This window comes from Panicum virgatum, chromosome 4N (genome assembly GCF_016808335.1).
Source record: "Panicum virgatum strain AP13 chromosome 4N, P.virgatum_v5, whole genome shotgun sequence".
Lineage (NCBI taxonomy): Eukaryota > Viridiplantae > Streptophyta > Magnoliopsida > Poales > Poaceae > Panicum > Panicum virgatum.
The window spans coordinates 5,971,567-5,991,115 of NC_053148.1; the positions used below are offsets into that span (position 1 = coordinate 5,971,567).

The window sequence follows — 19,549 nt, forward strand, 5'->3', positions numbered from 1 at the left end:
TTGGCTCCACTGAATTTCTTAACTCAGGATCATGCTAATAAACTGAATTTAGGATCTGTCAAAGGATTGCTAAAGCCCACAAGGCACTCTCAATACTAGACCTGAGATTGTTTCCATTCAAGTGCTTCTGCTTATTTAAATTCTAAAGCATGTTTCTGATTAGTCCAAATCAAAGAAAGTAAACAATTTTCTCAAGATCAAATCTGCACGCTTGAGTAAAATAAAAACCCAAGATGAGGACATACTACTACATATAGCAATCATTTATAAAAGTGCAGAAGTACTCTGAATATATTTGCTACTATACTAAAGAATTACTGTGAAAACTGTGAGCTTCGACCTATGTTGAAAACTTGTTTACTTTAAAACATCACTACTGATCGTTTCAACATCATCACAAGACCACTTGAAAACTTTAAATACCTCACCACCTGAAACGGCGACAAGCTAACAAGTGCTACACGAACTATTGAAAAAACTCCGAAGTCCTCACCTGGTGTCCCAGCGGTATAGATGACGATGTTACCCCTAAAAAAAAGAAGACGATGTTCATGAGCTCGTCGCTGTGAGGCAGGTCGTTGACCAGAGGGGTCAGCCTCCCATACAAGCCGCCCTGCACGCACATTCTGGTGACGAAGACGTTCCCTTGGTTCGCACGGATCCCCATCTGGGTCCTCAGGTTGTACACGGAGCGGCCGTAGAAAGAAAAGAAGCGCACATTGGGTTCGCCGAAGTTCAGCGGCTCGTCCGAACGCAGGTGCCTGATTACCCGCCGCCGATCCGCCTCAGGCTCAGCGTGCTGCAGGAACAGGAAGCCAGTGCGGCGTCCTGGTTTCTGTTGCAATGGAATTGTATTTAGGAAAGCCAAACAGCTAGACAACACCGGTGACTGAATGAACAAGCAAGCTAGTCTGAATAAACACTATAATGAGAAGTAAATGTTCAGACCAAGATAAGCGGCACTCATTGTGATCTGGAAAGAACGATCCAACTATCCAAGACCGACGACAATGAAAGATTGCTCAGATTTCCCAAGTACACGTCAAATTCTACTGTTGACTCGCATATGGCAGTCGAGAACAACAGCAGATTACCAACTAAGAATCAAGTGCTTTCAGAACGTCTTACTCAATGCAGATAACACACGACAGAACTTTTCATAAAGCAAGCATAATCTACAATGGAGAAAAACTTTGGGGAATCGGGAGGCGAACAGGATTAATTTGATCATCTAACTGCTCCCTAAAGCGTACCAAGTATTGCAGAGGAGCTGCTCGTGGGCTTCGGAGCTAGAACTTTGTACTTGCAGAAGAGGTAATCATGGCAAAAAAAAAGTGCAACGAATTCGATCACAGGAAGAATCCACTAATCCAGTAATTAACTGCTTCAGCAAATGCAGGATTTGGCATGAACAAACGCAACAATCAGATTCAGCAGTAGTTGTGAGAATCGACGCGACAAGACAGAAACATCCGGGATTGGTGTTCCCAGCAGACAGTAACCCGTTCACGGCATCGATTGGTTCCACGAATCCCACTCCGCCCAAATCAACGCTCGAGGGACTAGCTAGCTAGGAGAGAGAGGAAGGACGGCGAACTCACCCGTGTTGGGTGCGGGAGGTCTGGCGCACCCTGAGGCCTGGGCGGGACGACCTCGACTCTCCAATGCCTCATCGTGCTCCGGGTGCCGAAGTAGTAGTCGAGGATGACGCCGGAGTTGTTCCAGAAGCAGAACCTGCCGTTGGCGCGGAGGTTGCCGTGAACAGATTTTGTGATCTGTCACAAAATTCAATCGTCATGGATCAATAGATTTTTTGTAGTGCTCTATTTTTTCTCAATTGTTTCTATTTTTCCCTTTTATTTTTTTCCCTATAATTAATCACAAATATAAGAGTTTTCAGCCACTCTAAACAAGGTAAATCAGAAAAGGAATACAAACTGAACTAAACAAATCCAAGAAAATTATCATGATCACTTGTGATCTGCAGGTAATTATATTTAACTTATGTATTTTTCCATTGATACTGTAGAGTAATTAAATTTAATTAGTGTCGTTGTCAATCATATAAATTTATATAAAAACTTAATCAAAATTTAAATTTCTAATATTGGGGACGGGCCAGGCCCCTGTCCGCCGCCGCCCCCCGTCTCCGCCCCTGGGCGCAGGAGGACGTAGCCGCCGCCGTCCGCGACCGGGACGGGCCTCCACATGACGGCGTCCAGCTCCGGGTGGTCGAAGCCGCGCTGGACGACGCGGCTGCCGACGAAGCCCTGCGGGGGCGGGGCGACCTCGTCGGTCGAGAGCGCGAGGTAGAGGCCGTAGGCAGCGCCGTGGAGGAGGACGTAGTGGATGCCGTCGCGCAGGACCCGGTGCACGCGCTACACCCCGGCGGCGCTCGGGACCTCCCCGCCGCCGCCGCGCGGGCGCAGGGAGACCCCACCCCGTCCTCGTCGGCGTGGAGGTACGTGCCGTGCACGCGGCTGCGGAGCCGCACGTGGATCCCGTCCGGGAAGAGCTCCATCCCCGCGCGGCGCCCGCGGTCGTCTTCTCTCCGGGAGGCGGCGAGCGCGTGGGGGCTCTCTCGGGTTCTCGACCGGGGGCGGCTGCTTCGAGCGGAGGACGGGGTGGGGAGGAGGGGAGGGGAGGGAGGCGAGAGCCGAGCAGGTAGGTGCTCGTTGCGGGGCGGTCACGTTTGGGCGCCGCGCTAGAGGTCGGGGGAGAATTTGAAGGGGATGGTAGGTCGGTGGCGGCGCGGCACCTTTCGCTGACATGCGGGGCCGCCGCCGGAGCCAGTCTCGCGGCGGCCGGCCGAGCGCTCCAGCTGGTGTCATGTGGGTCCGTGTCGAGCGCCAGGTCGGCACCAGGGTGGCAGGTTACCCACGTGCTGGACCCACCCCTGCGTGAGGCGAGCAGCGTCGCCGCGGTGGCGACGGAGCCCGCCGATGCGCTGCGTTCGAGCGGATCGACGAGGCATGCGACGGCGAGGTCACCATGGCTGGTGCCGTGGTGCGTGATCGTGGGCCCCACGACGGCGAGGTCACTTTTTTTTCCTTTCCCTTTCTTTCCTTTTCTTTTTTTTCGTTCTTTTTTTTTTTTGAAACGAACGGGGCCCTCCAGTTAGCTTCAGGCGGTTTTCCGCATCATCGGCTGGTTCGGCACTCGAGCCTCTAGCCCGATGTCTGTTTCCACGTGGCACGTGCTGCTCCGCCGAACGAAATCGCACATCATTCTGCCGATCGGGACTGCGGAGCACGAGGGACCAGGCGTGTAACCGTTTCGTCGACAGTGTTAGATGAAGCTTTTTATCCGACGTTTTTGGACGGACCCAAGAATCATGGCAACTCGCTATTGCTAATGTGTGGTTCGAAAAGGTTGAACAATGAACACATGTTTAACGGGTATAGATCCTCTCTCTCTCTCATATATACTCCCTCCTTCCCCGTTTATAAGACATGGTGGAACATGACACGGTCTTCTAAACAACACTTTGACCATTTATTTATCATATATTATATCACTTTTGATTATAAACTTATAATCATTGTAAAATATATTTGATTATGAATCCAATCATATGAAATTTGCATTATAAAAATAAAAATTTAATAGTCAAATTATTGGTCAAAGATGACAAGGTTTGAATCTTGATATACGTGTATGCCTTATAAATAGAGAAGGAGGGAGTATATATGATTGTGTGTAGCCGTGTAGGTTTACGGGTCTAGATCTGCGCTACAAAACCAACAATACAAGCACCCTTGCCTTACGATCTGGTTGTTTCTTTTTGTTTTTGAATTTTGATCACCGCCGACCGCGCGCGCGTTCGTGCTCGCCGGCTGCAGCGCTGAAGGCCCCCACAGCATCGTCCTCGATAACTAACCGGCAACCTCATAGACTGGTAAATTGACGTGCCTGCATTCTTCTACCGTATACACCTAGTTTGATGCGTACACAGCATGACCCTTTCCTGAAGGATAAACTCATGAAGCACCAAAAACACAGAAAACCACAAATCCTGGATGCAGACACGAGCCAATCCATGCACACCCTCAGATTATCTGAATAGTGCCCAGACAAGCACAAATGTGATGACAGACCTCCACCTCCAACTGCAAATGCAATAAGCCTTAAAAACGTCTCGTCTCTATTCTACCACACCCTAAAAGCTTCTAAACTATAATTAACAGAGTCCCATTTGGTCACCGGCAACACCTCATGTCCCAAATAATCAGCCCTCATCTCATCACCCAACATGCTCAGTGAAACGAAAAGAAGCTTCTTACAGCTTAACCTTACGTGCTCTCCGCTCACAAACCAATACAGTTCTGCATCAGCATTCCTACAAAAGGAGACAGAGAAAGGCCTATTGCCTGTGTTGAATCATTGCCAGAATCATTTAGCTGGTCTCCATTGCTGCTGCATGGTACTTGTCCAAGTCCGCATCCAGATCTTCAGCAGACACTTTCTCACTGCCACGCCCACCCCTCCCTCGTCCACGGCTCCCATACCCTCCTAGTCCACGCCCAGTGAAACCACCTCTACCCCGAGGCCATCCTCCATCACCACCTCTTCCGGGCCTGCTGCAAAGTTTCAGTAATGATTTCTTTTTCCAGATATTTAAAAATAAACTAAGGTGCAATAAAGCATAATCGAAATTGTTCTTCAAATGACAATGCAATCTTAAAATTAGCTAGGGTGCAATAAAGCATAGTCGAAATTGTTTATTCATATGACAATGCAATCTTAAAATTAGCTAGGGTGCAATAAAGCATAATCAAAATTGTTCATTCACATGACAATGCAATCTTAAAATTAGCTAGGGTGCAATAAAGCATAGTCGAAATTGTTCAATCACATGACAACACAATCTCAAGATTAGCAACCAATAGCTAAGACTCAGCTCCACTTTCATTTCATGCTTGACAGATTTGACACACTACATAAGTATTATCTTGAAGCAACATTGATGAGCTCTAATTTCCATGTGATTCTAAAATGTCAAGAAAAGCTTGATATGAGAAACAAGTCAGTCATATAAATACTTCTGTCACTAATCTGACTTTTATGCATTTCCTCCCCACAGGACAGAAAATATATCCTTTTTTTTGTGCTTGTAGTACCAGCACACTTGATGACTTGACAAACTGTAGAACCATGCTGCAGAACTGAAACTCTTAACAAGCACGAATACCTACTGCATATTTACATATATGCTAATTAAGCAAAAGGGTAATGGTTGGAACGAAGTGCCCTAGATTTGGAAAGCAATGTTCTGCAGGTGATATTTCATCAAGACAGGCATAATGGTCAAGAATGATACTACTAACCTTTTGAAAGGCACATTGAAGTTTCCAGGTGGTGGATTGAAGGAGAAGGTAGCTGTTGGTGGCGCTGGCGCCTCAATATTTGTCCCAATGATCTCAATTTTCATAGGTTTGCCATCAAGCTGCACATTGTTGTACCTCTTAACAGCAGCTACAGCATCAGACCTTCTTGAGAAGACAACCTCTGCGGTTCCCTGTCAAAGTTGAGGCACATAATGAGCATTTGAACCAAGTAAAGAGAAGGAAGGGGCAGACAGGAAGAGCGTGGGCATCAGAAGGAACCTTTGATCTTCCACTCCTGTCATAGTTGATGGAGTAACGCTGGATATCGCCGACATCAGAAAATAGTTCCTAAGCAGAGGAGGATGAGCATTGTGTTTGGCTGGGTAGAATGGCACAGCAGCGAAAATTAAAGAAAAGATGGAATTCCGTTCGTTCCATCGCCGTAATAAGCCGCGCTAGGCGCTCAATCGATGAATCAGATGTAAGCAGAGAGGCAGGGAAAGGCATGACCTGGCACTAGGTTTAGGGCAAGAGAAAGATACCTTGATGTCGTCGTTGGAAACGCCATAGTCGAGGTTGGAGATGTAGAGCTTGGTAGGCGCGTCCATCGGCGGCTGGGGCTGGGCGGCTCCGTATCCAGCATAAGCCATGGGCCGCCGCGCCTGCGCCTGCGATTCGGTTAGTAGTAGCAGGGGCCGAGGGGGTGTTAGTAATCTAGATTTGGGGAGGACAGGAGATCTCTCACCTGGAAAGGGAAAGTGGTGCCGCGGTGGTACGGGGCTGCTGCGGCGCGGGCGTTGAAGCGGCGGCGCGGTGCCGTGGGTGCGGGGCCTCCGCCCCCGGAGGTCGGGCCTCGGCCGCTGGGGCGCGGTTGGGTTTTCTTGTTCTTGGAGATGAGGTCGTCGAGGGACATGTCGAGGGCGCCGGCCATCCCCCCTATTCTCTCTCTCTCTCTCTCTCTCTCGCGGCGGCGGCAGCAGGGGCACGGACCCGGAGCGGCGGCGGCGAGGGTTCAGTGAGGAGGAAGGGGATGCAGGCGACGCGACGACAAGCAACTAGTTTTCCGTGGGCTGCAGTTCTGGTAGGTATAGTTGTCGGGATGTTGGGCCCCCATGAGCCCAATTGGGCTGGTATGGGTTTCTCCTACTACTATCCCGAACCAGGCAGCCCAGCCCAACTACCGGTTTGCCGTTTGCCCTCCGTCTTCCTCCTCGAGTCCTCTTTCTTCTCCACTTCTCCTTCCTGCGGCGGCGGCCGATTTCGGGGGGCAATTCGCTATAGCAGATTTCAACGAAGGGAAGGAACCGACCGGCGATTCGCTCCGATCAGATCTGATTCTCCATGATGCCCTTCAAGAAGGAATTCACCTTCGGTCAGTAGCTCTCGGTACACATCTACCTCTGTATTTCACTCCATTGAATGAATTCTGATGCATGCGGAGGGTCCGGGTGCAGATGAGAGGCTCCAGGAATCCGCCGCCATGATCGCCAACTACCCCGCCAGGGTCCCCGTATGTGAAACCTCTCTGTTCCCTTTCCTTTTCCCTCTTCCAGCCCAAACCCTAGGCAGGAAGGGCCTGCCCCTTCTTCTGTTCTTCGTGTTCACATTGCTAGCCCGCCGATTAGTGGTTGATCACACTGCTTCCTGTCACTTCCATCGAGTGCTGCTCCTTTTTTTGCACTTCCGCCCATCCTCCTCTTCCAGATATCATTCATGTAATAACATATATGGATGTGGACGAGACCAAACGGCATAACTGATTTTAGGATTCAGTTCAGAATTCCTTCATTGCTTCACACAATTTGTTGGCTTACGGAACTTTAAAAAAAATTACTAGCATCTCTCATGTAGGGCGCTGGGGTAGTGGGGTTTCGTTCAGGGTTCTATCTTATTTCGTTATGCTTTGCCGATTGAATCAGTTCCTTTTCTTTCAAGTTATGCCCACCATGCACCTGCAAATCGATTTTCTGATACTCAAGTGTTCTTACATGCATGCATGAGGGTCTAGAAACATTGCAAATCATAGCATAAACCAATATTTCTACTGAAACTTAACAAATTCTAGCCTACAATTTAGTGTGTTCCCCTTTTGCCCCAAATCTCTGATAGTTTTGCATCTCTTGCTCGACGAACATGAACCTCCTGAATTGTTAGCTTGTATTTGCAGGTCATCGTTGAAAGGTTTTCAAGGAGTAATTTACCAGAAATGGAGAAAAGGAAGTAAGTTACTCTTTTGTGCCTATTACATTGCTAGAGCCTAGAGATGGATCGGTTGTTTGATTGTCATTGATTCCACGCTGCACCATGATTGATATGCTATTAGTAATTTCACTGATCTTTTTCGAAGATTGACATGTAGTAATACAACTTTATATATGGTGCAGGTACCTGGTTCCCTGTGACATGCCTGTTGGGCAGTTCATTTTCATACTACGGTCCAGGTTACACCTATCTCCAGGAACAGCGTTATTTGTGTTTGTAAACAACACTTTACCCCAAACAGGTGAGACCGCCTATGCTCATATAATCTGTTACTCCAATCCCTGCCGAAGCCTTAGGCATTTTGTTCCTTAGTTGGGTTGCAGCTAGGGTTGGCAACGGATCATGGCCCTAAACCCTAGTGGTCTCTTCACAGTCCAACTTGGCCCTTATATATTTTTAGCTGAGCCCGGCCCTTAGATTAAAAAAAAAGGACGTACCCAGTGCCGTAGGCTCCCGCACTGCGTGGGGTCTGGGGGAGGTTATTAGCGGGAGGTCTTTCCCACACACCGTGCAATGTGTAGAGACCACCGCTCGAACCTGTGACCTCTCGGTTCACAGGCGGCAAGCACTATCACTTGCACCAGGCCGCCCTTTTTGAGCCCGGCCCTTAGATTATCTAAGTAAAATTTCAAGGCCCTTTACCACCCCTAGTTGCGGCCTGTGTGCTATGTTAGGATCTAGCAAATGTTGTAACAAGCACTATGTTCTAGACTTCAAAGCAGCTGAAGGTCAAAACTAGATTCCGTGAAATTAGAAAGGGGTGTTGTTTTTCTTGAATTGGTAGTTTCTCTCCCTTTTTGGAAAAAAAACTTGAATTGATAGTGATGGTGCAATTTTTATCCACAGCTAGCCTAATGGGAAGTGTATATGACTCGTACAAGGATAAGGATGGTTTCCTATACATGTGCTACAGCAGCGAGAAGACATTTGGCTGCCCTGGCCTGACCTGACGTAAAAATTTGCTTTGCGGTCAGGTAAGCCCCTGCATGTGATCACCTCTGTACGACTGTACATATAAAATTGTCGGGTACTATGATTAGGGGCACCCTAATCAAGGGACTAAAATCACCCTAAAAACGCAAACACATGCTGGGCAACCAGGCCCACGAAGGCCTACAGCCTCCTTCCAATTTTGTGATCAGGGCAGCATTGTTCTTACTTTTACCTTGTTATTACACGTACTGAAGCGTTTTTTTATGGCGAGTAGTGCTAGTTATCCTGGTATTCGTAGCATGACCTTTAGTAGATCTATCATGCTTTTGTTGTTTATCATCTACGAATATCATGTTATCTCTACGTGATCATGTATTAATCTTACGCTAATTCTCGTTGCATAGAGTTAGTCGCGTAGAGATAACACCCTGCTTCTTTTCTATCTAGTAGATCTAATCTGTTATGGTTTGTTCTTATACGTAAGAATCGGCTTAATATCTGTTAGTTTAGGCCTTGCAAACGGATTGGACGATCCGGCGACGTATTAGATGCTTTGCCTTGATCTTAACAGGGATTGATCCGAGAATCGGCTTTTGCTTATTCTTAGCCCTCTATTCTGGTTAAAGTTTGGTTATCTATTACGCTCGTTAGGCCTAACTACGTGTAGGACGTTCCGATCTAGCAGTGAAGCTTTTACCGTCGTGGATTAGATTAGCTAGATCTAATTGAAGTAGTTTTTGCAGTTATTTGCTTTATCTATTAATATCCAGATATGCAGATCTGATCTGACACCGGGACTCGATCGGCTCTTTAAAGCCGATGCAAGAGTCGTCACGGGGAGCCGACCACGGCTCGGACTAATATTTACACGTGTTTGTGCATGTATGCAAATCGTCGAAAGCACGTTTGCACCTTCCTGATCGGGTATAGGTCAGGTGGCACGCCCTGCATCTCCGAAAGCATCGGCGTGTGCCAGGATCTGAGCCGTTGACCGAGGGACCGGTGCCAGCCAGCGCCCCGGCAGCCTCCCGGCTCTTCGTGTTGCCTGTCGCTACTCGCCGATGGGTTTTAACCGACAACACATTCCTCGCCGCCATCATGATGCTGCTGCTCACCACGCTGCAGGCCTTCTGCTCCGTCTACACCTGCTCGCGGTGGTTCGGCGCCATCACCGTCTCGACGGCGGAGTGATTACCGATCAGATTTTTGGGCGCCTTTCTTGATCTGGCTTCGCGACATGATTTGCTTGGGTTTGGTTTGGCTGGAAATGGCACCGGCATACAGTTGTTGGATAGTGTGGTTGCTTGGGCAATTTTCTTTTGTTTTGGTTGTTGAGATTAATAAAACTTGCGCATTTAGCGCCAGCAGTTTGACATTATAATCACCTATGATCATTAGAGTTACCGGTAACATCTTCCATGTAAACCATGATATATAATGGAACCCTTTTAAATATATTATAATTAAGCTTATAATACTTCGAAAATTTTCATCCATGCCATCAAACTAACCTTTGTAGCTTAAACATTCAAGATATCTGTGAGGCTTTATACCGCAGATTAATTAGTCAAAATGAACATGATACTTAGGGTCATGGTCCGGCTTTTATGAAATATATAGCTTGTAACCTCGAACCAAAAGTCCAATCAGAAAAAGAAAGAAGCCAACCCAACAGTAGGAATCAAGTTAGTTTCATCTAGTTAATTTGATAAGGGCCTTGATTTGAAATTAACAATTCAAGATGCTTCCCTAGCTACTACTCCATCATGACATAACATTTTGATCAGAGAAAATTGCTCCAGATCGACTATATGCCCTTTGAGTCCCCACAGGAAGTGATGAGCACTAAACCTCAAATGATTTCAGTATGCTCCACACATTTGCATATTGTTAATTGTCCACACTGTAAAGTAGCAGCAGGGAAGTTTTTTCTAATTACTATTCAATCTTTTTATGGAACATTAATGTTAAGTAGGAATCCTACCATTTTTATTTGCATCATATGACCTCATCATGCTTTCGATATATAAGAATGCGCAAACAGGAACAAAGTGTAAGAACAACTCATGATGCTTGCTGTAGAAGAAAATGTCGCATGAAAAAAGGGAACTCTGCATTGTTTGAACAAGGTGGCAGAGATGCTGCTCCAGCCGCCCACTTGCAACAAGAATGTTAGGATAGACTTACTTTTCCAATAATCTTCCACTACCACTCAATGTATCCGTGACGGATGAGCAAGAACTGGGCCATCTAATCTAGGCCTTAATAAGAAATCCTAATGGAAGATAGTGCATGGGCTGGTTTGGGTTGCTATGTATCCGTGACGGATGATCAAGAACTGGGCCATCTAATCTTCCAAGAGAAGTTGGATGATCGTGATTTGTAGCGTGTTTGGTTGGCTACCACAATTTGCAAAAAAATTGGCATACTTTTTTTGGCAGCTGTTTGGCTCACACCACAGTTATGGCTCTTGTCTTAGACTCAATATTAAGACAAAGAGAATTTTTACAATCATTGAAAAAAATAAGAACCGTCGATCTGACATAATCGTATGGCGGTCAAGGTAGGAAGTATTTGGAAGTACCTAAACTAAAGTACCTGGTGGTACAAAAATGTGGGACCAAGTACCAAAAAGTGAGACCGAATACTAATTTAATCTATTTTTTTGTAAATACCTTCCATTGATCACCGACCAGAAAAAATTTCAAGGCAAAAGTACCTGAAAATACCCATTGGTATTTTACAATCATTGTAACAAAGCTCATAGACAAATTTTGACTAAGGTGTGGCTTATACATTTTGAGAAATTTTACAATGGTTGAAAAAAATAGAAGCCGTCCATCTGATAAAATCCTACGGTGGTGAAGCTAGGAAGTACCTAGAAGTATCTAAAATAAAATACCTAGTACTTCCAAAATGTGGGACCGAATACTAGTTTAATTTAATTTTTATAAATATTTTCCATAGATCAACAGCTAGAAAAAAGTTTTAAGGTAAAAGTACCCGAAAGTACTCATTGGTACTTCACAATCATTGTAAAGAGCTCATAAATTTTTAGTCGCACATCTTATTTAAGATTTGACAAGGAGTGCGGCTAAGTGTGGATGAGAACCATGCATGCTCAACTAATTTTGTTGTGCATCCAATTGACACAAAGCATCGACTAATCAAAAAACTAATGGCTAAAAGTATGTGTCCTCTTTTATCATACCATCTTTAACACTTAAAGAAGACTAAAAGAGTGTACTTTGGCGTGGAATACTGCAGCTTATCCTGCAATGCTCAGTCATACATGACACACCGACACCTGAAGCTGCGCATACGGCATCCAGTGTTGGAGTAGCTACACGAGAAGTGAGAACCACGCTACACTTCGGCAGCCCCATTACGCCGGCGACATTAGTGAACAACTATCCTTTTTCTTTTGTTTCCCAAATAAGCAGTAGAATTGCGTACCTTTGCATTCAGAAAACTGCTAAAGTGCTAAAGAAACTAGTAGCCCTAAATACCACTCTGGTGAACTTAGTAACGCCGCAGTTGGAACTTTGAACCCAGGTGCAGTTTCTGGAGTAATCCTGGAATTTGCAGTTTCTTGATTGATTTTTCTTCAAGAAGTTAGTACATCAGTGGTGTTTCTTCCCTCTTCAACAGAGGGGCAGAATGAAAAGGGGTAAACAAATGAATTACATCTTGGCTGTTGCTATATCTACTGCAGTAGGCTCCTCATCAAGTGATGTGCCGTTCAAGCAGGTTTCATCTAGAGAAGGAGAAAACGAATAAATAATGGAAAAGATCAAGAAATATTTTGCTCAGTGGTGTCTAGACGTATGGCCTCTCGGACCAAAGTAATCCACATGGATCTCTGGCAGCTTGTGGCCAACCTTATCTTTCTCTTCAGAAATGGTTTCCCCCATCTTTTCACCTGACGGCTCATCCTCAGTGTTCTTCACTGCCGTCTCCCCAAACTTCTGAAAGAATGCACATCAGTTAGCACCTGAAGAACGAAGGACTTGACTGCACAATGTGCACTAAGATGCGCAGGGGAATTGCAGTTACTTACATGAGCCATCTGGTTTCTGAATGCCTCATGGCTCTCTGCATCCAGCCGGATACCCTCTGCCCTTGCCATCACCAGCAGCAGGACAATGGCAGCAGCGACCAACGGCAGGGAGGTCTTCATCTGATCTCTGTGTAAGGATCTTGGAACAGTTCGGTTTCTGTAGCGAAGCTTAGATGGAATAGTGAGGACTGAAGAGCTGTGGTCTTTGTTGCTTGGACTTGAGCCATTTGACCCTGGGATGGTATATATGCATCTTTGCTCTGGAACACAGTTGTGGCCCCACCCAGTGATTGGTGTACTCATGTCTGCAGTGGAGGGGTTATCTGAAGTACCAATGCAAGATGTGGCCGTAGTTTGTGTTATCTTTGTCAGCCTTTGCAGAGGTATGTCTGCCCAAATTATGGGCCCTGGTTAGGCCACTGGCCCCCTGGATTAGGTGCTAATGCCACACTTGAAAGTACCAAAGAGAATTAAGAATTTTGGCAAGTACACTGGCTGGTCTCAGCTACAAGATACATCTGCTCCTAGAAACTTGTGTGCGTGTCTGCAAAGAAATGTACACGAGTGCGTATATGTGTTCGTGCATTCCTCCAGTAAGTACAAACAGGCTTGTTAACTCGGTCATTTTACTGGCTTAACGAAAAGGCGCTAGTTTGTCCTTGTTGCAAGAAGACAACACTAGTCAGACTAAAGGATCAATGTTTGTGCAATCTAACCTTTTTGCAATCTAACACTAGTCAAACTTGCTAGTCAGTCTAATGCGTTCAGCTCCATAGTTTTTCTATTCCGAGACAGCACAAGTGAACAGTAATGTGAGGAGAAACACTGGAAATGTGACCAAATTTTGACATATTTCATTCAGTTAGATGAAACGTTTGTTACATGATGGAAAGTCAAGTGCATGGCTAGGCAGCGACATTTTTATTTGCAGGGGAAAAAAGGGGGAAAGCATTACACTGAGCTGGGAGCTGACAACTTCCTTCCAAGGTTTAGTTTCATCTACTTAAAATTCGTTACAGTGGAGCTCAAATTTGTTGGTCCAATTACCAACAAGAATAGTAGCAAGTTTGTTGGCTCAATCACCAACAAGAATAATAACCCATGCAACGTTTAGCAACTAACAACAATGAGGCGCCGAGATGACTACATACAGTTACAACTCGGCAATGCAACGAAGCACCTAGTTTATTTCCTTCCCAGGAGTATCCTGAGGCTATTGAGCCCGTCAGCTGATATGCTCCGTGCCACCCTACCAGGACGGTCTACTTTGATCTGGGGAGGGGCCTCCACATGGAACGAAACCAACACTGCGGTTAAGTTGTCACTGGCCCCTCGCCTTATTGCCTCCTCAACAATTTCCTTGCAGCATAGTTTCACATCGTTGTGCTCTTGGAGGCGCCTCCGTGCAAAGTCCACGGAGTTTTGGTTTGAGAAGACGTCCCAGATTCCATCACTGCCAATTATCAAGAACTCATCGTCCTTTGTCAATGTGATCATCTTGAGCTCTGGTTCAGCACTCAGGGGACCTCCTGGCTCGCCAACTTCTTTCATACCCTCAAGATGCCAGTCACCAAGAGCTCTAGTGACTCCTAACAAACCGTTCAGATAGCCGTCATCAACATAGCCACCACGCGATTCTATGCGCAATTTTTCAGTGAGGCTACATGGCCTGTGGTCCATGGACATTTCAATTGCAGTGCCACCCCGGGAAAGAACCGCCCTACAATCACCAGCATTAGCAACCAGAAGAGACCTGCACGAGACACAGATTTTTAGAATTGGCCATAGGGCTCAACAGATAACAAGTACAATAAAATTTAAATGTATAAATACAGTAGACAGTTAGAGAGTGACATATCACACACGGAGTACGCCTTGGACTTCTCTTCTAAAACGATATTACAAATTTGAAAAAGAAGGCAGTAAACATTGGGTAGCTGCAAATCTGTACCAACCAACAAGGATCCCTTGATGGTTTAAACCATGGCCCTCTAAGCTTCTGAGTCCCAAATTCTCATTTAAGGGAATAATGCTAGAAGGTTGTCAAAGAGAACAGGCCGTGATTTGTATTGAGGACAATCAGTTCAATTTCTATATGGACAGGCAGCTATGGTATCTAATAAGCAATCTCACCTTTTCAGGTTCACAAAGATTAACCTCACCTACTATTAACTACTTTGCTTAAATATTCGCAAACTTTCTCTAAAAAAGTAAGCACATCCCATCCCAGGTTGGAGAATTTTACAACTTGATTTAGAACTGTGTCACTAGGGACAAATACAATATAATATCCAATTCTTGTGTCAAATATTAAAATATACAATATATATATATATATATATATATATATATATATATATATATATATATATATATCCAATTCTTGTAGCCTCTGAAGTCTCTTACTACCTGGGGATTGCTTCATCCCCATGCTTTGTATAGTTTTGTTTTATCTTTCTATATTTTAATAAAATACCACAGTGGGGGTCTCCCCCACTGTACAGTTTTTCAAAAAAAATATTAAAATGTGTTGAAGACTAGACCTAGTACCGACATGGTACTAGCTCCATCCAACTTTAATAGGCAACCTTTTTTCCTCAAGGAAAACTTAACATGCGATGGAATGTGTACAAACATGTTTGAACATTGTAGCATCATTTCTACAAGATACTAGGTATATTTTCATCAGATCTCCATTAAAATATTTCTTGTGTAAATTTCCATCTGGTAGATGTTGAACAATAAGGCTTTATGAGAAAACCAATTATACCACAGAAGTACAGATACAGGCATACATCTCATGGTGTTGATGAAAAAATAATAAAAACCAATTATACTACAGAAGTACAAATACAGGCAGACATCTCATGGTATTGATGAAAAAAAATCATAAATATATACTATTTAAAGCTGGGCATCATCATTCCGTGTGAAAGGAAAGTACCTTCCAAAAATCATTGCTGTAAGTGCAGTTGTGCCAGAGGAATGGTGAGAGCATGTCTCAGCAAACTGGCAATCAGTCTGAATAAAAGACCTCCTGACAACCTTTTCAAGCTGAAGAGGGAAATCTGAATCTTCCACAATTACCCTTGGTAAATTATCGCGAACAAAATGGGCAGCATCTTTTCCACCATGACCATCAAATACCTGATTATTGAAATGGAGAAAATACATAACCAAGAGAAATATCAATTTTCCAAGATTCATGTATGCAGAGAAACTAACGTGCTTATATAGATTAACTGATGAAAAGCAAGGCTATGATTCAAAGTAATTATTGAGGGTGCAGAACTGATCACTAGCTGTGCATACACAGAGTAGAGTAACATTGCTAAGACTTCCATTAAACTTGGGGTATTCTAGTGAATGTATTAACTGCTTATATGGGTTATTCTAGTGAATGTAGTCGGAATATACCATCACTGCTTGTAGATGTGCACGTGTGGCAATACAATTTGTCTGTCAAATTAGGAAAGAGAAAAACGGACTGGGCAAGACGGCAGTAATTACCCCATAGAAGGAAACAATTTCACTATTCAATGATGGGAAACCGAAGTTCTTAGCGAGGTCCGGAATGCACACATGGGCATCTTCCATGTATTGGCGACCTCCAATATCAGACCAATCTCCTGATCGGAGCACTGGAACAAAATTGCTTAACTTATTCTGCCTGAAATCAGCAGAAGTTGTGTTTTCACAAACTCTCTCCATCTGTGTGTAAAAAGAAAGGGTCAGTACACAAAAAGCACTAGGAAGCAAAATGTGAATCTATAGATAAGCTAGCTAATATTAATTACATGCGATCACAAAGTCAAGTTAGCAGCATTGCTACAGTTATACTGAACATACTAATGTAAGCAAACTATGATACTTTGATTATAAGCTTGTATCTAAAATGTCTATCAAGTCTACTTTAGTGTCAAACAAATTCAAAAATTACTGTCAGGTAGAAGCATATTAAGTTATATAAAAACAAATCTATTTTAACGAATAAATTTTCAGATTAGTTGGAACAGCAAAAAAAATTAGAAATGATTGTCATTCCTATGCAGCGCATTAGTGGCAAATGTTGTAAAACAACCAGAACCTATTTATATACACAATAAGTTGATAAAAGTCATCCTTTGCCAGCTTCAGCACTATTTGCTTATTTCATGGCACAAATTAATGCCAGAAACCAACACTAAGCTTCAGCACTTATTGCCTATTCCGTGGCACCAATTAATGCTGGTAACCACATTACCAGTCCAAAAGGATAATCCACCCATGACAATAACACCTAAAATCAAACTACAGTACCTCATAAGCCATGGGCTAAAATTCTAGCAGTTTCTATCACCAATGTGGATATAAATCCGATTGAAAGTCAGTAATCACATGGACCACTTCAGGAAAATTATGTCCTTCACAGGTAGCAGCACGAAAAAACACGTTTGTTTCATTTCATTTCAGTCTGGGAGGGAAATCAAGTACATGTGCACTTGGCAAATACTTGATTTCTGAAGAAGTTTCTGACTTTTCCTGCTTGCTAGGTACAATGCTTAGAAATTACTATTCAAGTCTGCCACAGCACATCTCACAACGAACAAGCAATGATTGGACAATTTGACAAGTTCAGCATTCAGTACAAAATTGACGCGCTGAGGAACAATGAAAAGCATGTGCAAGCTGCCAAGCTGCAAACAACTAGCTGCCACCGTTCACCAGATAACACCTACCGACATTATACAGCTACAATGCAAGGAACCTTTTTTGGTTGTACAATGCAAGAAATTTTAGCTGTCTTGTTGAACTTCACACCTTCATTAGCATCAATTAAACACAAATAACCCACCTATATTCTTGCAGATTCAAGAAAAAGATAAAATGGGTACCCAGCGGCGTGTACACAAAGCAAAGACAATAATTGCATTGCAGTAACTCCATCCTTCACGCCATGATGAATCACTCAAATGAACCGACAGAAAAGGCGTACCAGATTCGCAGATACATCGAAAGGTTCATCTACCCCAAAAATCGAATCTTCATTTTGCACAGAGCTGTGGGCACCCACCTGACCCAGGGGGAATTCGGCGGCCTCCTCGACCCCTTCCTCTCCAAAACCAAGCCTTTCCGTGTCCTCCGGCTCCTCCGCGCACATGACGCCGGCGGCCGGACAGCCTCACCTCCGGCGTTCTTCTTGGCACGAGGGCACGAGGCACAGGCACGCAACTGGTGCTCCGCTGGTAGGAGGAAGAAACACGAAGGGGCGGGAGGAGAGGACAGGGAGAAGAGAGAAGCAAAGCAAGTCAGTAGGGAGAAGAATAATTGGAGCGTGAGGGGAGCGGAGGAGGGGGAAGAGGAATCCGAGGAGGACAGCAACACGGAAGATTCTTTGGGAATATCTGTGGGGGAAAGAAAGAAATCCTCCGGTGAAAGGGAGATGGTGTGTGGCCGTGTGGGGGGTAGCGAGACTGCGAGAGGGATGGAGAATGGAGGAGATTGAGGCGGTAGTTGTTTGGTGGAGCTCGGATTTTTTTTGTTGGGGCAGTGGGGTGGGGACTGTAGCTTTGGCTCGTGGCTTGTCAGTTGTCACTTGGGTGCAGGAGGACAGGTAAGGTAAGCGGCGAGGAGGAAGAAAGGCACGTGGTGAGCAGGCGTCAGATGTGACGTGTCTAGGTAGGGAGTTTGATGTCCGCTGCTCCTGCATTTGTTCAATTGTTTGGTTAACGGAAATGTACTACGCATGGGAGGAGGTCTTCTCTTCCAAAACATTCACGGGTGAAGATTAAAACCGGTGAGTCTAAAAAATAGTTTTATCCAAGAGTGACGGTGCGTCAACTTCTGCGTCGTGCAAGCCGGTGTCGAGCGTGACGGCGCGAGAGCCGTGACGGTGTTCAGGGTGCTCGACTCCGAGACGTCGGGGACGACGCTGGCGGAGAGGAGGCGGCGGCGCCGGGAGCGCGGGATGAACGCGAGATGGGTGGCCGCCGAGCTGGAGCGCGCGTGCGCGGACGAGGCCTCCGCGTCTGGTCGGGGGCGGCGGAAGCTGCGCCAGGTGAACCTGTGGAGTCGCAGGTACATTGCGCGCGGCGTCGCCGGCCAGGGCCCTTCCCTTGCTGGGGTGCTTTGGATGTGAAGCCCGTCAACTTCAATTTTAGGTTTTGTGTAAGGGTACTTTTGGAAGGAAAATTCCCCGGTTAATATCAAAATTCAAACATGTGAAATACTTTTGGGCACTTGAGCTGTGGAGAAATTTATATATTTTCTGAACTGATAAGAATTTTATACATATTTTTCAAGTTAGGTATGTTTTTCCTTTTCTTTTATTTTTCCTAAAAAAAATCCATAACCATTCAGTGGACAATTCTTTGCCATTCCACTTTTACCCTGATCCAGCTGAACAAGTTTCAATCCCACTTTTGCCATTTTCATAAGGGCGTGATTGGTTTCTGTATCTGCTCAGCCTGGCTCATATCCTAGAGCCAGGCTCCAGTGAGACAAGCTTAGCACATGCAAGAATGTTATGATTGGATATGTGCAATATCTAGGCCATGTTTAGTTCTCAAAAATTTTCAAGATTTTTCGTCACATCAAATTTTTGGACACATGCATAGAATATTAAATATAGTTTTATAAAATAAGTAATTGTAAAGTTTAGCTGTAAATGATGAGATGAATCTTTTGAACCTAATTAGTAAATAATTTGACACTAATTACCAAATAAAAACAAAAAAGTGCTACAGTGCCAAATCCAAAAAAATCGCGAACTAAACACACTCCTAGCCTGGTTGTCTTTAGTTACTGTTTGGTTACTTGTGCAACGAATTGACTGGTGTGCTTGGTACTTGCGGAAGCCAAAAAACTAAACACACCAAGCGAGCCGGTCTCGCCAGAAACGGAGATTTTGCTCGTATCCATGGAGCCAGGCCGGGAACTGCTTTTTGCATTAGCTCAGCCAGGCCCCAAAGGTGATAAAGCAAACAAC

At 44.9% G+C, this 19,549-nt stretch overlaps 3 protein-coding genes and 1 pseudogene across 5 annotated transcripts; 1 reads left to right on the forward strand and 3 right to left on the reverse strand.

The window, feature by feature from the left end:
• Positions 1-462: 462 nt before the first annotated feature.
• Positions 463-2,634, reverse strand: LOC120669047 (annotated as a pseudogene).
• A 1,386-nt stretch (positions 2,635-4,020) lies between these two features.
• LOC120670975 (THO complex subunit 4B-like) lies at positions 4,021-6,371 on the reverse strand. 3 transcript variants are annotated; one of them, XM_039951165.1, is made up of 5 exons: positions 6,073-6,371; positions 5,870-5,995; positions 5,607-5,675; positions 5,328-5,518; positions 4,021-4,577 (listed from the first exon to the last, which is right to left on the reverse strand). In XM_039951165.1, exons 1-5 carry the CDS (start codon positions 6,256-6,258, stop codon positions 4,397-4,399), a joined length of 753 nt encoding a protein of 250 aa, XP_039807099.1. In that variant the 5' UTR covers positions 6,259-6,371; the 3' UTR covers positions 4,021-4,396. The 3 variants fall into 3 exon arrangements, with proteins under 3 accessions (XP_039807099.1, XP_039807098.1, XP_039807100.1); XM_039951164.1 differs by having other exon boundaries at positions 4,021-4,580; positions 6,073-6,360; XM_039951166.1 differs by having other exon boundaries at positions 4,021-4,580; positions 5,870-5,989; positions 6,073-6,344.
• A 123-nt stretch (positions 6,372-6,494) lies between these two features.
• On the forward strand, positions 6,495-17,367 carry LOC120670976 (autophagy-related protein 8D-like). Its single transcript, XM_039951167.1, has 6 exons — positions 6,495-6,699; positions 6,782-6,837; positions 7,495-7,547; positions 7,712-7,830; positions 8,436-8,563; positions 17,115-17,367. Exons 1-5 carry the CDS (start codon positions 6,669-6,671, stop codon positions 8,537-8,539), a joined length of 363 nt encoding a protein of 120 aa, XP_039807101.1. The 5' UTR covers positions 6,495-6,668; the 3' UTR covers positions 8,540-8,563; positions 17,115-17,367.
• On the reverse strand, positions 13,481-18,143 carry LOC120670974 (probable protein phosphatase 2C 54). The gene is made up of 4 exons (XM_039951163.1): positions 17,636-18,143; positions 16,093-16,293; positions 15,527-15,729; positions 13,481-14,335 (listed from the first exon to the last, which is right to left on the reverse strand). The coding sequence occupies exons 1-4, from the start codon at positions 17,720-17,722 to the stop codon at positions 13,768-13,770; spliced, it is 1,059 nt and encodes a 352-aa protein (XP_039807097.1). The 5' UTR covers positions 17,723-18,143; the 3' UTR covers positions 13,481-13,767.
• Between the last annotated feature and the right edge of the window lie 1,406 nt (positions 18,144-19,549).

Excerpts from the sequence above, each read along its gene's own strand:
- LOC120670975 (XM_039951164.1), bottom strand. The coding sequence starts at position 6,258 with ATGGCCGGCGCCCTCGACATGTCCCTCGACGACCTCATCTCCAAGAAC. Across the intron at positions 5,996-6,072 it reads GCACCACTTTCCCTTTCCAG|GCGCAGGCGCGGCGGCCCAT; the intron begins GTGAGAGATCTC and ends ACCGAATCGCAG. Across the intron at positions 4,581-5,327 it reads TTCAATGTGCCTTTCAAAAG|CAGGCCCGGAAGAGGTGGTG; the intron begins GTTAGTAGTATC and ends GAAACTTTGCAG.
- LOC120670976 (XM_039951167.1), top strand. The coding sequence starts at position 6,669 with ATGATGCCCTTCAAGAAGGAATTCACCTTCG. Across the intron at positions 7,548-7,711 it reads CCAGAAATGGAGAAAAGGAA|GTACCTGGTTCCCTGTGACA; the intron begins GTAAGTTACTCT and ends TATATGGTGCAG. Across the intron at positions 7,831-8,435 it reads CAACACTTTACCCCAAACAG|CTAGCCTAATGGGAAGTGTA; the intron begins GTGAGACCGCCT and ends TTTTATCCACAG.
- LOC120670974 (XM_039951163.1), bottom strand. The coding sequence starts at position 17,722 with ATGTGCGCGGAGGAGCCGGAGGACACGGAAAGGCTTGGTTTTGGAGAG. Across the intron at positions 16,294-17,635 it reads CCGAATTCCCCCTGGGTCAG|ATGGAGAGAGTTTGTGAAAA; the intron begins GTGGGTGCCCAC and ends TTTTACACACAG. Across the intron at positions 15,730-16,092 it reads AAATTGTTTCCTTCTATGGG|GTATTTGATGGTCATGGTGG; the intron begins GTAATTACTGCC and ends TTCAATAATCAG.